We start from the raw sequence: 13204 nt of genomic DNA on the forward strand, positions 1-13204 counted from the left end.
AAGAGATCTTGGAGTTATTATTGACTCCAAATTACTCTTTGATGAGCACGTCGATTATATAGCTAGCAAAGCCTATCGTATGTTGGGATTTGTGCTAAGGATATCCAAGGAGTTCAAGCATGCTTCCACCTACACACTTTTGTATAATGCATTTGTTAGACCTATTCTAGAGTATGCTTCTACTGTTTGGAGTCCTCAGTACGGGTGTCATATTTATAAAATCGACCGTATACACGACAGGTACCTAAAGACTATAACAGCAATCTCTTCGGAAAATTTGAATGTTAAGATAAAACCTATGTCGGCCGTTGACCGGCGTGTTCAGCGGGATCAAGTTCTGTTGTATAATATTGTGAACCAAGTAATTGACTCGTCATATTTGGTTTCAAAATTAAATTTTAAGTGTCCACGTTTAAATTCTAGCCATAAAATTACATTTGACATCCCAGCTACAAGAACAAAATTTTATAAAAACGCGTTTATTAACAGAAGTTGTGCCCAGTACAATAATTTGTTTATAAATATTGACATTTTTCATCTCTCTCTCAATCCATTTAAATTGCATGTGATGAATGCGTTGATTTAATGTATCTTTGATGGATGATATGATATTCGTGATGTTCTTCTTAATTTGATTTTATTTTTTGATTTTAATTTAATTATGATTCTAATTGTAGCTTTGATCCTTAATTATTTGATTTGTGATTTTTTAAACTGTTTTTTTTTTTAATTTATTTGTTTCATAATGCCCGTAATGATTTTTGAATTTCTTTATTGACTACTTTTTTTTCTCTCAATGATTATTAATCAATTTATAGTAATGTTTTTAGTATTATTATTAAGTTTTTTGATATTGAACTCTTGATGTGAAGCATCTCTTCTGAACTTTGTCATATGTTCTTTTTTAATATCGGAAACTATTTTTGGTTAAGTGATACTATTGTGTTATGTATTCCTGTATATTTATGTAATACCGTTTGTTTCCAAAATAAAGTAAAATAAATAAATAAATAAAATAAAATAAAATCCAACATTGACTTAATATTCTTATTTCAATACATCTTGACGTATAACTATTAAATAAAATCAAAAACAAAAATAACTTTAATCAATTAGGCTTCAAAAGCAACTTCGAACCGTCATTTTACAAATTAATTCCTAAGTGATTATTATTTTTTACCGACTTCCAAAAAAGGAGGAGGTTCTCAATTCGACTGTATTTTTTTATGTATGTTACATCAGAACTTTTGACCGGGTGGACCGATTTCGACAATTTTTTTTTAATCGAAAGGTAGTGTGTGTCAATTGGTCCCATTTAAATTTATTTGAAATCTAACAACTACTTTTCAAGTTATATCTAATAATGCGTTTTTACTTGACGCTTTTTTCGTCGACCTACGTTGTATTATACCGCATAACTTTCTACTGGATGTACCGATTTTGATAATTCTTTTTTTGTTGGAAAGGGGATATTCCTAGTTTGGTACCATGATAAGAAAACCAGGATCTGATGATGGGATCCCAGAGAAATCAAGAGAAACTCTCGAAAATTCGAAATAACTTTTTACTAGGTGTACCGATTTTAATAAATTTTAATTTTATCGAAAGCTGATGTTTATCATGTGGTCACATATAAATTTTATCGAGATCTGATAACTACTTTTTGAGTAATCTTTGATAACGCGTAGTTACTTGACTATTTTTTCGTCGATCTACGTTGTACTCTTCGATGTAATTGAAGTCGGTTTTTTTTCGTTTGCGAGCAAACACAATTATTAAAAGTGAAGCTACCACCGATTCAAAATATAGATTCTGCAGAAAAGAATCGGCAAGAAAGTCCGCAGTGCTATCTTTTGAAAATAATATATAAACGGTTTTCTAGTACAAAATTAGTAATATCTTGCATGAAATGCCGATTCCTTTGGGTATTCCCATTTCCCAGCTGTTTACAGGTGTACCTTAATCGGGTTTTTCTGCACCAAACTGCATGTCATGCATTGTTTCACCATATTTTCTATATGGGTCAAACACAAAAACGTTAAGAAAAGTGTTCAGGCTACATAAACTATAGATAGTAATTATTTTATCGTGCAGGAATTTTTTTAAATTCAAGGTAAAACTTTGGGCGATTTGATTTATAAAGTTTTTCAGATCTGATGACTAAAATATTAATTTAAGGATCTCTTTAGAGCGAAAATGTCCCCTTCTGTGGACTGTTCGGATAAGACGTCCTTCAGTTTGACAGTGATTTAAAAATATTTAAGGATCGATTAGTATCCTATTTGAATGAAACAAACGTTTGGAAACTAAGCAATAATTTAAATATGTGTTCCTTAAAAAATCATCGTTCCTAAATTACGAATAAAAACATATAAACATGTTGTTCTGATATTTATAGTCTTCTTCTGTAGACACGTAAAATAGACAATGTTTGAAAAATTTGGAACCCATCCGATATTTATTTTTTTATCGCATTGGCATTACTGTCTTCTCCAGTAGTCATTTCTTCGTAATTCTGATAAACGGTTTTGGTGTCGATGAAGAATATTTATTTAAGGAGTTACACAGGAGTTTGGTCATGTTTGGTGAGTCTTTCCTGTACTGCGTGTATGCTAGTAAGTAGACTCTTTAAAAATAAACTAAACCTAAGCTTATATGCATATTAAGTAACTGATTGCAAAATCTAAATTTTTTTTATTCTAACTGCAATATGTAACACGCCATCTTTAATATATTTACAATTGTCTTTCCTGTAGGCATATTTCCTGTAGATGCCGGTGTCTACAGGAAATACTATTGTCTACAGGAAGCAAGTAAAATATCTTTTCCCGCGTAAGAAAACTGTTTTCATGTAAATAATTCTATAGTACTAAAAAGGTGGATCAATACCAACACAGATCCAGTGGTATTTAAAAATACTACAAAGCAGTGTCGCACCATTAAAGAAAGAGTGTCAACTACAAAGAAGGCACTGTTTCAAAAATTAAATTGTAATTTACCCACTTTAAAGAAGCATGTGGCAAACAGGATTCATTAAAGGAAAATCATACAACATCTTAAACAAAATTTGTCATCCCAAATTCCCTTACTAATTCTGTGTTATCTGATCCTCATTTGGCCAATTTTTCACCTGTTTTTTCTAAAGCAGGACCTTCTAATCATCACAATAGTCCTGCTGGAGATCACTCTATTCAGTATTCTGGTAGCCCAGAAGGTACTACTGAGTCAATAACACTCGGTTACTTTGAAAGATTAACACCTGATAACTTAATTCAAAACTTAAATTCACCAAGCCAAAGACTCCTAAATAGAGTACGTCACTTCGTTTCAGAGACTTCCGATTCTTCCGTAGAAATAAAACCAAAGAAACGACGCCAGCCTATCATATCAGACGATTCTGACGATAAAAATATATATATTTTCTTTAATTTTTACATGAAAAATGTCCTTTGTGTGGACATGTGATGATTATTCATTATTTTCTAATATATACCAATTTTATAATATTATTTGCTTTACTATGGGCAATGACTTTATTTTGAACACATGTTACATTGTCGCATGACAACATTATTATTATGTAACGTTTGGCTTAATAATTCTGTAGAAAACTAGATTTTGACTGTGTAATTTCGATAGGAAAGGTGTCCCTTCTGTGGTTAATTTTTGATTATTTTTTAATACCTAAAATATACGTATTATCAAATGTTAACTATTTAGTGATGGTAGCGAATATTGTTTTGAGCACATTTAATTAGACTTTTCAAATGAATCGAAATAATGTAAGTGCTTAAATAAGGTTTATGTTATCAACTGTAGACAAGTCTTTTCTGTGGACAGATAAAAATAAAAACTGTGATTCTTAGCGAAAGTATGTAAGACTGATCTGTATCCATATTATTTAAGAATGATCAAAGAGTACAATGTAAATAAGGGCTAATTTTCAAAATGAAATTCGATGTTTTAATTTTAGGAAATTATGGATCACGCAATTTGTGTTTGACCCATATCCTTGTCAATTTTCTTCCACCACACGTAACTTCTGGCCTGATCTGATTTCGGTATGTAAAGATACATCTTTACATACCGAAGCGAACGAAGACGCAACAAAGTAATTTACATGGTCTAGGTCATGGCATAGGTCTATGTCCAGTAGTGGACTGCGAAAGGCTGATGTGGTTGATTGATTGATTGTTCATGCAGAAGATTTTAGAAAATTGAAAAACTTTTTTTACCAGCTTAATAAACTTTATTTCTTAAAACATGATGTATTGCGTCCAAAAACTTGTTTTTAAATCTATACTAATATTATAAAGAGGTAAAGTTTATAACTTTGTTTGTATGTACGGGGTAATCTTCGCAAATACTGATCCGATCATAAAAATTCTTTCACTAACAGAAAGCTACACTATTCAGGAGTGATATAGGCTATATTTTATTGTAATCGAACAGAAAATTCAGTAAATAAGAAAAAGATTAAAATATAATATCAAAATGGTAAATAAACTAGCGCCATCAATCGCTATTAGAAAACAATTTATTAGTCTTTCGACGGCATTAATTTAGTCTTATTTTAGTCTATCGACGACGTTTTCTCGATTTTTCATAGATGGCGGTGGAGCAACATATAATTTATTTAAGTGCTATAAAATTTGTTCTTTAAAGTATGTTATTTGCTTAATATAATAATAATTAACGCCCAACGAAGTGGGCACGGGTCGGCTAGTTATACTATATTGTGAAAATTAATTTTAGATCAATATATAATATTAGAAGTAAGTAATAAAGAATCATCAACCTATAATAAGCAATTATTCATCGACTATTAAATTACAAGCTTATTTCAAAACACTACACAAAGCTTACGACAATTTCCACAAATAGTAGTAGTAGTAGTAGTAGTAATAGTAGACGTCTGCCGCACCAGAATCATCACAAGTGACCCTACCCCTGACCCTCCCCAGTAGCTCTGGCTACTAGACTTGCCAGGGGTATCTACTTGAGAGGACTATTATTTATCTGTGATCTTCTGTAAGGTCGAGGTACTATCCCAGTATTGCTGCTCCCGATTTTGAGCAGGATATTTCCTGCTGTGCCATACCTCAATGCAAAATCTTTACTTTACAGACATTCAGAACCGGCTCGTCCTAAAGAGCGCTGGTGCAGTACCCAAACGAAAGTTATATAGATATTCTTAAATCTATATTTATTTGTATTACATTCTAACATATACACACATCTTAATATAGATTACATTATTATTTCTATTCTACTATGCCCATAAAATAGTCTATTTATAATACGCACATTTGGCATTAACTTGTAAGTGTAACGAGTGGAGCGCCAGTGATTGCGTTTCTAATAAAACGAAGTTTAGTACGACTCTCATCACTGTAATCGACGAGTGCAAAAGAGACAGGCCGGCGTGTGAAATAAAAGATTTCCTCTGAAAAATTTGCCTAATCTGGAGCTCCGCTCACGCGCAAATTTGCTATGCCGCAGGTTCGGGCGTGCAAGGCGTGCTACGCGCCGTGTCCGCGCCGCATTTTGTTTTTCGTATCTGATGTTCGGAGCTGGCTGCAGTGGTGGTGAACCTGTATGGACGGAATGGATTTTCTATACAAATAAAATGAATGTTTAGCTCTAGTTTTTTGCTTATTTTTTGATCCCATCACAATATGTCACGAGCCGCCTCTGTAGACATTGCTGTCTGTTCTTATGGTAGCTAAGCGATATAGCGACTGTCCCTACGTATAATATCGAAATTGAAATAAGGCACTTTACATTTTTTACGCTGAACGATTTGTTAAGTATTGATATTGAGTATAAGCTCATGAAAAATGTGACTTTATGTGTATTTTATAGCATTTTCTTCTTTTTTTTTCTTTGAAAATATACATAAAAAGTAGTTTTTTCATGCAATAAAAAAATAGAAAAATTTCAGCTTCGATACTGTACAAAGGGACAGTCGATATTACCTGTATTTTAGCCAAGGCAACGGCCTCTAAAAAAGGAGGCAAAGAAGCATATAGTAAGTGTAGATCAAAACAGATACGCTAAATTTTCAAACTTGTTACCGTAGTTAATTAATTTGAATACACATAAAAAATCTTCCCTTTGTTATATCTCATCGCGATTAGAAAAGACCCTTCCTCTAACAACTTACACTAATATTTTTTTAGCAAACTCATACCATATTAAGAATTGCTTAGTAAAAATCGAAGGCGGAAAGAATAATTTTTTTAGGGTTCCATACTCAAATTGTATAACACCCGGTGTTGACAGATCAAAACGAGGGATGCAACAAGGGTTGTAAATAAAAAAAACCTTGTGCACCAACGGTATAATTTAAGGGTATACAAATTTTACATTCCATCAAATTTAATAAGACTTGTTACATATGGCATAATGTAAGCGCGATGTAAAAGACAGACATCGCCATCTATTAATAAATCTTAGAACTAACATTAACTTCAAGCTATAACAATGTAAGCGCGACTAAAAATACCAATAACGCCATCTATTAAAACCTCAGAACTTAAGTTGTAGTTCGTACATTTACCGCCCGCCAAGGACAAACTGCATTTTGTCCTTAAAATAAAAAAGTAAAGTACTAACACTATGACATAAAATAGTTAATTTACGATAATTTATAATAAACAACTTTCAGAAGTAAAACCATAAAGAAAATAGTAGTTTAGTAGTAAGTTTTATAAAGTGTAAATATGTAAATAAAGAAAAATATATATGTCATTACATTTCAGTCAGTTATGGGTAAAATACATAATTTATTAACGGGACGCTTAATCTGTGAATGTTTGCATCGAACTGTGACCACCCTCGAGATTCCGTCCTGACCTGGATGTTCTTTGACTATTTGACCATAGAGCCAACCACATGGGGGGAGACCGTCTTCCTTAATTAAAACAATATCCCCGATTTTAGGCTGTGTTGTTTGGGTTGACCATCGGTACCTATGAAAAAACTGGTTCAAATATTCCCTAGACCATTTGCGCCAAAATTCTTGACTCATACGTTGAGTATACTGCCATCGCCTAAGAGAGCTTATATTGGATGTCTCATAATTATGATCTGGAGCATTAATTAGAGGTTCACCTACTAAAAAATGTCCCGGTGTTAAGATATCCACATTTCCCTGGTCTGTATCTAATCTCGATAGGGGTCTTGAGTTAAGGCATGCTTCTATCTGTGCCAAAACCGTTGACATTTCCTCATAAGTTAAAGTAGAGGTGCTGATAACGCGTTTCAGATGCATTTTAGCTGATTTGATTGCAGCTTCCCATAAACCACCAAAATTGGGAGCATGTGGCGGTATAAAATGCCAAGTTGTATTATTATTTGCCAACATCTCTGCGATCTCGGGCAGCATACCTGCCTTTTCATGAAAAAATAATTTCTTGATCTCCGCTGAAGCCCCAACAAAATTTGTCCCGTTGTCGCTCCAAACGTCTTCACAGCGCCCTCTTCTGGCCACGAATCGCTTAAATGCCTGAAGAAATCCTTGTGCTGTAAGATCACTTACTGCCTCAAGGTGCACAGCCTTTGTACACATGCAAACAAACAAACAAATGTACCCTTTGTACGACTTATGTCCACGACCTCTTGCTGTGCGCATTTGTATAGGACCTGCGAAATCAACTCCACTACGTAAAAATGGACGTGCAGGGGTAACTCTTACAGAGGGCAACTGGCCCATTAATTGGTTTTGAGTGTGTCCGATGTTCTTAACACAAACCACACATTTTCTTACATAAGCCTTTACTAACCTTTTGACTCCTAATATAAAATATTTGTTTAGAATGTAGTTTATGGTCAGTTGCGGACCTCCATGTAAAGTTTGTGTATGTGCATCAGCAATAATCGATTGACTCAATTTTGATTTATTAGCCATCACTATAGGATGTTTCCTATACTGTTCCAAATCCGAACTATCTAATCTTCCTCCAACTCTCAATATTTTCATTTCATCTAACATAGGATTTAAAAATTTTAACATACTGTTCTTTCTAATATTTTCGCCTCTTTTTATGCTTTTTATCTCTTCGCCGAAATATTTCCTTTGATCCTTACGAATACATACTTCTAGTGCATTTTTTAACTCTTCAGTTTTCAAATAACCTCTGTATCTTTCTATTTTAGGTTTTTTCATTTGTAAGAACCGCCTACAGTACGCTACCACTCTAATCATTCTTTTTAAAGACGAGAATCTGTCCCAAATTTCTTCCTCTTCCTTTATAAAATGAACATTGATAGCTTCTAAATTTGTCTTTATTCCTACTGGTTTTTCATATTTAATGTTTTTATCTAATAGAAAGCTTGGACCATTCAACCACAGATCCTTACCGATTAATTCTGAAGGGGTTATTCCCCGTGATGCGCAATCCGCAGGGTTGTTATCAGTGCTGACATGTGACCATTGACTCGGGTTCAGGGAAGTTAATATTTCTGAAACCCTATTGGCTACAAATACCTTCCATCGATTAGGCAAGCTGTTCAACCACGCCAACACGATAGTAGAGTCGGTCCATGCATGCAGCTTACTAACTTCTATCTTCATGACTTTGGCCACATCTAACATCAACCGTGTCAATTCAACAGCACCACAAAGCTCTAACCTCGGAATCGAAACTTGTTTTATGGGCGCTACTTTAGATTTCGCTGCAACTAAAGCCACATGCACATTACCATCAGAATCAACCCTTCTTATATAGACAACTGCTGCGTATGCCATTTTAGAGGCATCACAAAACCCATGTAATTCTGTTTGGACATCACCTAAACTAGTTCTTAGCCATCTCGGTATCCGAAAATCATGCAGTTTACAAAGTTCTTCTCGAAACTGACACCACTCTTTAAGTAGTTCTTCAGGTGCTTCATCATCCCAGGCAATACCTGCAACCCAGAGCCTCTGTATCATAATTTTTGCAACTATGATACACGGTGCTATCCAACCAAGTGGATCGAACAAACGTGATATATCAGCGACAATTTTCCTTTTAGTAATAGGTGACTGTTGTTCTAAAAGATTTACTTTGTATCTAAAATTATCAGTACTTCTTTCCCATGTTAGCCCAAGAATCTTTATGACTTCATCCATTTTAATATTCTTCTCTTCTTTCGTTTCTTGCCTTAGTTCATCATTATCTTTCTCGCCCTTTCTTATAATTTCCATCAGTTCTTCATTGTTACTTGCCCACTTCTGCAATTCAAATCCACCTTCTTTTAGCAATCCTTTCATCTGCTTATAAATTTCTATTCCTTCAGTTACTGTTTCACATCCACACATCAAATCGTCCATATAGAAATTTGAACGAACCTTTTCAGCAGCCAACGAATACTTATGACCTTCGTCTATTGCTATTTGCTGGAGAGTCCGTACAGCCAAAAATGGAGCCGATGCTGTGCCAAATGTGACTCGAAGAAGCTTATAGTCTTTGACTTCTTGGCTTTCAGCATCAATCCATAATAACCTTTGGAAGTCGGTATCTTCCTCATGAACCTTAATTTGACGATACATTTTAATAATGTCTGCAGTCAAACAAATTCTAGACAACCTCCATTGTATAACTAAATGTCGCAAATCTGGTTGTATTGAAGGTCCAACAAGAAGTTCATCGTTTAGTGCCACTCCATTAGTGCCTGCTTGAGAAGCATTGAAAACAATTCTCAGTTTTGTCGTTTTCTTATCTTCACGAATAACCGGATGATGAGCTAAATAGAGTGAACTTTCCCTTTTACTGTCCGTTTTTTCAATTTCAATCATATGGTTCATCTATAAATACTCATCCATCACTGCTTTATAATTAGCTTGTAGCTGTTTATCCTTTTCAAATCTTCTCATTAACCCTTTCAGTATTTTCTCTGCTATTGATCTAGATTCTCCCTTTATACACATAGGATTATCTGTTTTAAAAGGTAATTTTACTACGTATCTTCCAGTTTCATCCCTACTTGTAGTTTCAATGAAATATTTTTCACATTTTTTCTCCTCCTCTGTATAGCTTTCTTCTTTCGTTAGGCCTATTCCATTTTCTATTTCCCAAAACCTCTTTAAAATTTCATCTCCCTCTTGCAGTTGACAATGTAATGCCACTACACCTGTATAAATGTCTGATGACTGCAAAGCCCCTGACAAAATCCAACCTAAGCTCGTAGATTGAGCTACTATTGAACCGCTGGGCTCTTTGCGTATACCTTCTTGGATAATCTGACTATAAAATTCTGCACCTAATAACACATCTATTCTATTAGGCCGATTGTATTCAGGATCCGCCAATTCGATTCCTTCAAATTCTGGAAACTCCAATTTATCTACTTTCCTCCCCGGAAGAAAAGATGTAATGGATTTCAGAACATAAGCTTGCACTGTGAATACTGAATTGGAATCAAACCTAGATTTAATATTCAAAGTAACTACTGCTTTGGACATTATCTCCCTATCTCCCCCTACTCCTGTAATATGACCTCGAATAGGTGTCCGTCTTAATTTTAAATCATTGACTGTAGCTTCAGTCACAAAATTACCCTGAGAGCCCTGATCCTATAAAACTCTCAATACATGATTTTGTCCATTTTTCGACACAGCATTGACTAGCGCCGTTGCTAACAATACTTGTTTCTTTTTCCCTGCCGAAAAATTACAAGCCACAAAAGCCGAAGAATTTTCAGCCTTACCTGTCTCCTTATTAAGCCCTGATCCCTGAAATGAACCTTGCGCTACCTCAGATTCAACCTGCACAACACTAGATTTCCCGATATCAACACCTTTTGGATGAAGAAGTGAATGATGACGCCGATGACATAAGTTACATTTACTCGATGTACACGTTTTCACCCCATGATTTGCTCCTAAACAATTGTAGCACAAATTATTAATTTTTACGAAATCGCGACGTTGGTCAACAGTTCGATTTACAAATTTTTTACAAGAACTCAATTTGTGATTATCAGAACAAAATACACATTGATACTTGGTTACATGAAGACTCTTAAATTGAACAACATTACTATTTTTATTAGTATTTGACTGGTACTTATTTGATACAACTTTAGTATCCAAAAATTCAAGTGCCCTATATCTATTAGTTAAAAACTCCTTAAACTGATCTAAGGTCGGCAGATCTTCAGATTGAGTGTTACTAGTAATATTAAATTCCCACTGTTTTCTAGATTCTGGATCAAGCTTTAAGCAAATAATGTGTATAATAATAATATCCCAACTACTAACGTTTATTCCAAGATTTTGTAAACCACTTAAGCAATCATTTGTTGTATCAATTAATTCCTTTAAATTACTTGATGACTCTACAGTTAAATTTCTCTGACTCAACAATCTTTTAAGTATAAAATGTGACAGATATCTTTTGTTATCATACCTTGATTTTAATTGTTCCCAACACCTATCATAATTAGCCTCAGATATTGGAATTTGTCGAAGTAACTGTTCTGCTTCACCAATTAAGGAACTTTTCAAATAATGCATTTTTTGTACTTTGTCTAATCTAGAATTATTATGAATCAATGATAAGAATAAGTCCCTAAATGTGATCCACTCCGTATATTTTCCCGAAAAGTTAGGAATAACAATCTTTGGCAATTTAAATGATTCTGTATTTAACCTTTCAGATTTATTAACATTATAAGTTTGATCCAAATTACTAGGCACTGAATTAAGTTTTTGTTTAATTTCAGTTTTATACTCAATAAACAATTCTTCTGTTTGTTCATAAAAATCTTTTTTATAATAATCTTGCTCTCTTAATTTAGACCCATAAGTTTTTACTAAAGATTTGTGAGTTTTAGAAAAATCGGACCATAACATCTCCAAAGACTCTAATCTAGTTTGACAGTACGCTTGTGTCAGACGCTCCTTTGGCGATTTTTTAAAATTATTCCTGGCTTTTACCATTTTTTCGTAATAATCAAGCTGTAAATTTATTTCAGACTCCATAATGAACTTTAAACTATACAACAATAAAAAAATACACACGGATTGAGCAACTCCTCCTTTCTTGGAAGTCGGTTAAAACTAAACAAAATTCAAACTAATTACTTTGACTAAAAGATAAATTGATTAATTCAGTAAAGAAAAAGTATATGTGTTATTACAAAAAATAGCAAAGTAAAGATAGGACAAACTACAATATAATTAATGTAATTACACTTTTACATTAAGTAAACAACAAAAGATTTTTAAAATTTGCTAAATTTTTCTAAGTTATATTTAATGAAAATTTTTCTAAGTGTTTAAAACTTAGCAACTCTGACAAAAATTGGGCATAGGTTCCCCGTACCGTACAATTTACCTTAAAATCTAACTAAGTTAAAACTAATTATTACTAAATTATTCTAAGTCCGAAATATCTTCAAAATTTCTTAAGTCACTGCACTATTGTTAAACGTCTAAGTTAAGTTTCTTTAATATATAAGGTTCAAATTCCTTTAACTTTTATTAAAATTAAAAACTGTTCAAACACTCACTGTTTTGTTATCTCGCTCACTCACTTGTGACGTCAACCTTCTGCCTGGCATCAGACTGATCCTGGATCCTGACAGTTGCTCCTCACCAGCTCTGTCTTGAAGTCCAAAGCCGGATTCACCACCAAACTTGGACCCCTGCTACAGTAGCTTCCACTCCTGAAGCTGAGCTGCTCCTCTTCCAGGATGTTACCTTCACCCTAATCCTCCAAAATTGCGTCACCGCTAGCACGACTTTCCAGAACGGGGCTGAGGGTTCCCACGTATCCAGCTCGAAGACCATGTATAACACCCGGTGTTGACAGATCAAAACGAGGGATGCAACAAGGGTTGTAAATAAAAAAAACCTTGTGCACCAACGGTATAATTTAAGGGTATACAAATTTTACATTCCATCAAATTTAATAAGACTTGTTACATATGGCATAATGTAAGCGCGATGTAAAAGACAGACATCGCCATCTATTAATAAATCTTAGAACTAACATTAACTTCAAGCTATAACAATGTAAGCGCGACTAAAAATACCAATAACGCCATCTATTAAAACCTCAGAACTTAAGTTGTAGTTCGTACACAAATGGTAAAATGGGGCCTTCTCACCGGGCTGTATCTCATGAACCGTGATAATAAGACAGTTGATTGTTCACAGATGATGTATTTCTGTTGCCGCTATAACAACAAATACTAAAAAATATTCACCGGA

General features: G+C 33.9%; 2 protein-coding genes across 2 annotated transcripts; both read right to left on the bottom strand.

Moving 5' to 3' along the window:
• Positions 1 to 5491: 5491 nt before the first annotated feature.
• Positions 5492 to 9784, bottom strand: LOC123668452. The gene is made up of 2 exons (XM_045602185.1): positions 6859 to 9784; positions 5492 to 5616 (listed from the first exon to the last, which is right to left on the bottom strand). The coding sequence occupies exons 1-2, from the start codon at positions 9782 to 9784 to the stop codon at positions 5492 to 5494; spliced, it is 3051 nt and encodes a 1016-aa protein (XP_045458141.1).
• Positions 9785 to 9793: 9 nt separating this feature from the next.
• Positions 9794 to 12781, bottom strand: LOC123668456. Its single transcript, XM_045602189.1, has 3 exons — positions 12629 to 12781; positions 10696 to 11890; positions 9794 to 10473 (listed from the first exon to the last, which is right to left on the bottom strand). The coding sequence occupies exons 1-3, from the start codon at positions 12779 to 12781 to the stop codon at positions 9794 to 9796; spliced, it is 2028 nt and encodes a 675-aa protein (XP_045458145.1).
• Positions 12782 to 13204: the final 423 nt, after the last annotated feature.

This window comes from Melitaea cinxia, chromosome Z (genome assembly GCF_905220565.1).
Source record: "Melitaea cinxia chromosome Z, ilMelCinx1.1, whole genome shotgun sequence".
Lineage (NCBI taxonomy): Eukaryota > Metazoa > Arthropoda > Insecta > Lepidoptera > Nymphalidae > Melitaea > Melitaea cinxia.

What these genes read in the sequence shown, in the direction of transcription:
- LOC123668452 (XM_045602185.1), bottom strand. Translation starts at nt 9,784, where the DNA reads ATGATTGAAATTGAAAAAACGGACAGTAAAAGGGAAAGTTCACTCTAT. An exon ending in AATAGTCAAAGAACATCCAG is followed by an intron (nt 5,617 to 6,858) that starts GTCAGGACGGAA and finishes TTATTTGTATAG; the next exon opens with AAAATCCATTCCGTCCATAC.
- LOC123668456 (XM_045602189.1), bottom strand. Translation starts at nt 12,781, where the DNA reads ATGGTCTTCGAGCTGGATACGTGGGAACCCTCAGCCCCGTTCTGGAAA. An exon ending in CTACTGTAGCAGGGGTCCAA is followed by an intron (nt 11,891 to 12,628) that starts GTTTGGTGGTGA and finishes AAATCGCCAAAG; the next exon opens with GAGCGTCTGACACAAGCGTA. An exon ending in AGGGCTTAATAAGGAGACAG is followed by an intron (nt 10,474 to 10,695) that starts GTAAGGCTGAAA and finishes GTCATATTACAG; the next exon opens with GAGTAGGGGGAGATAGGGAG.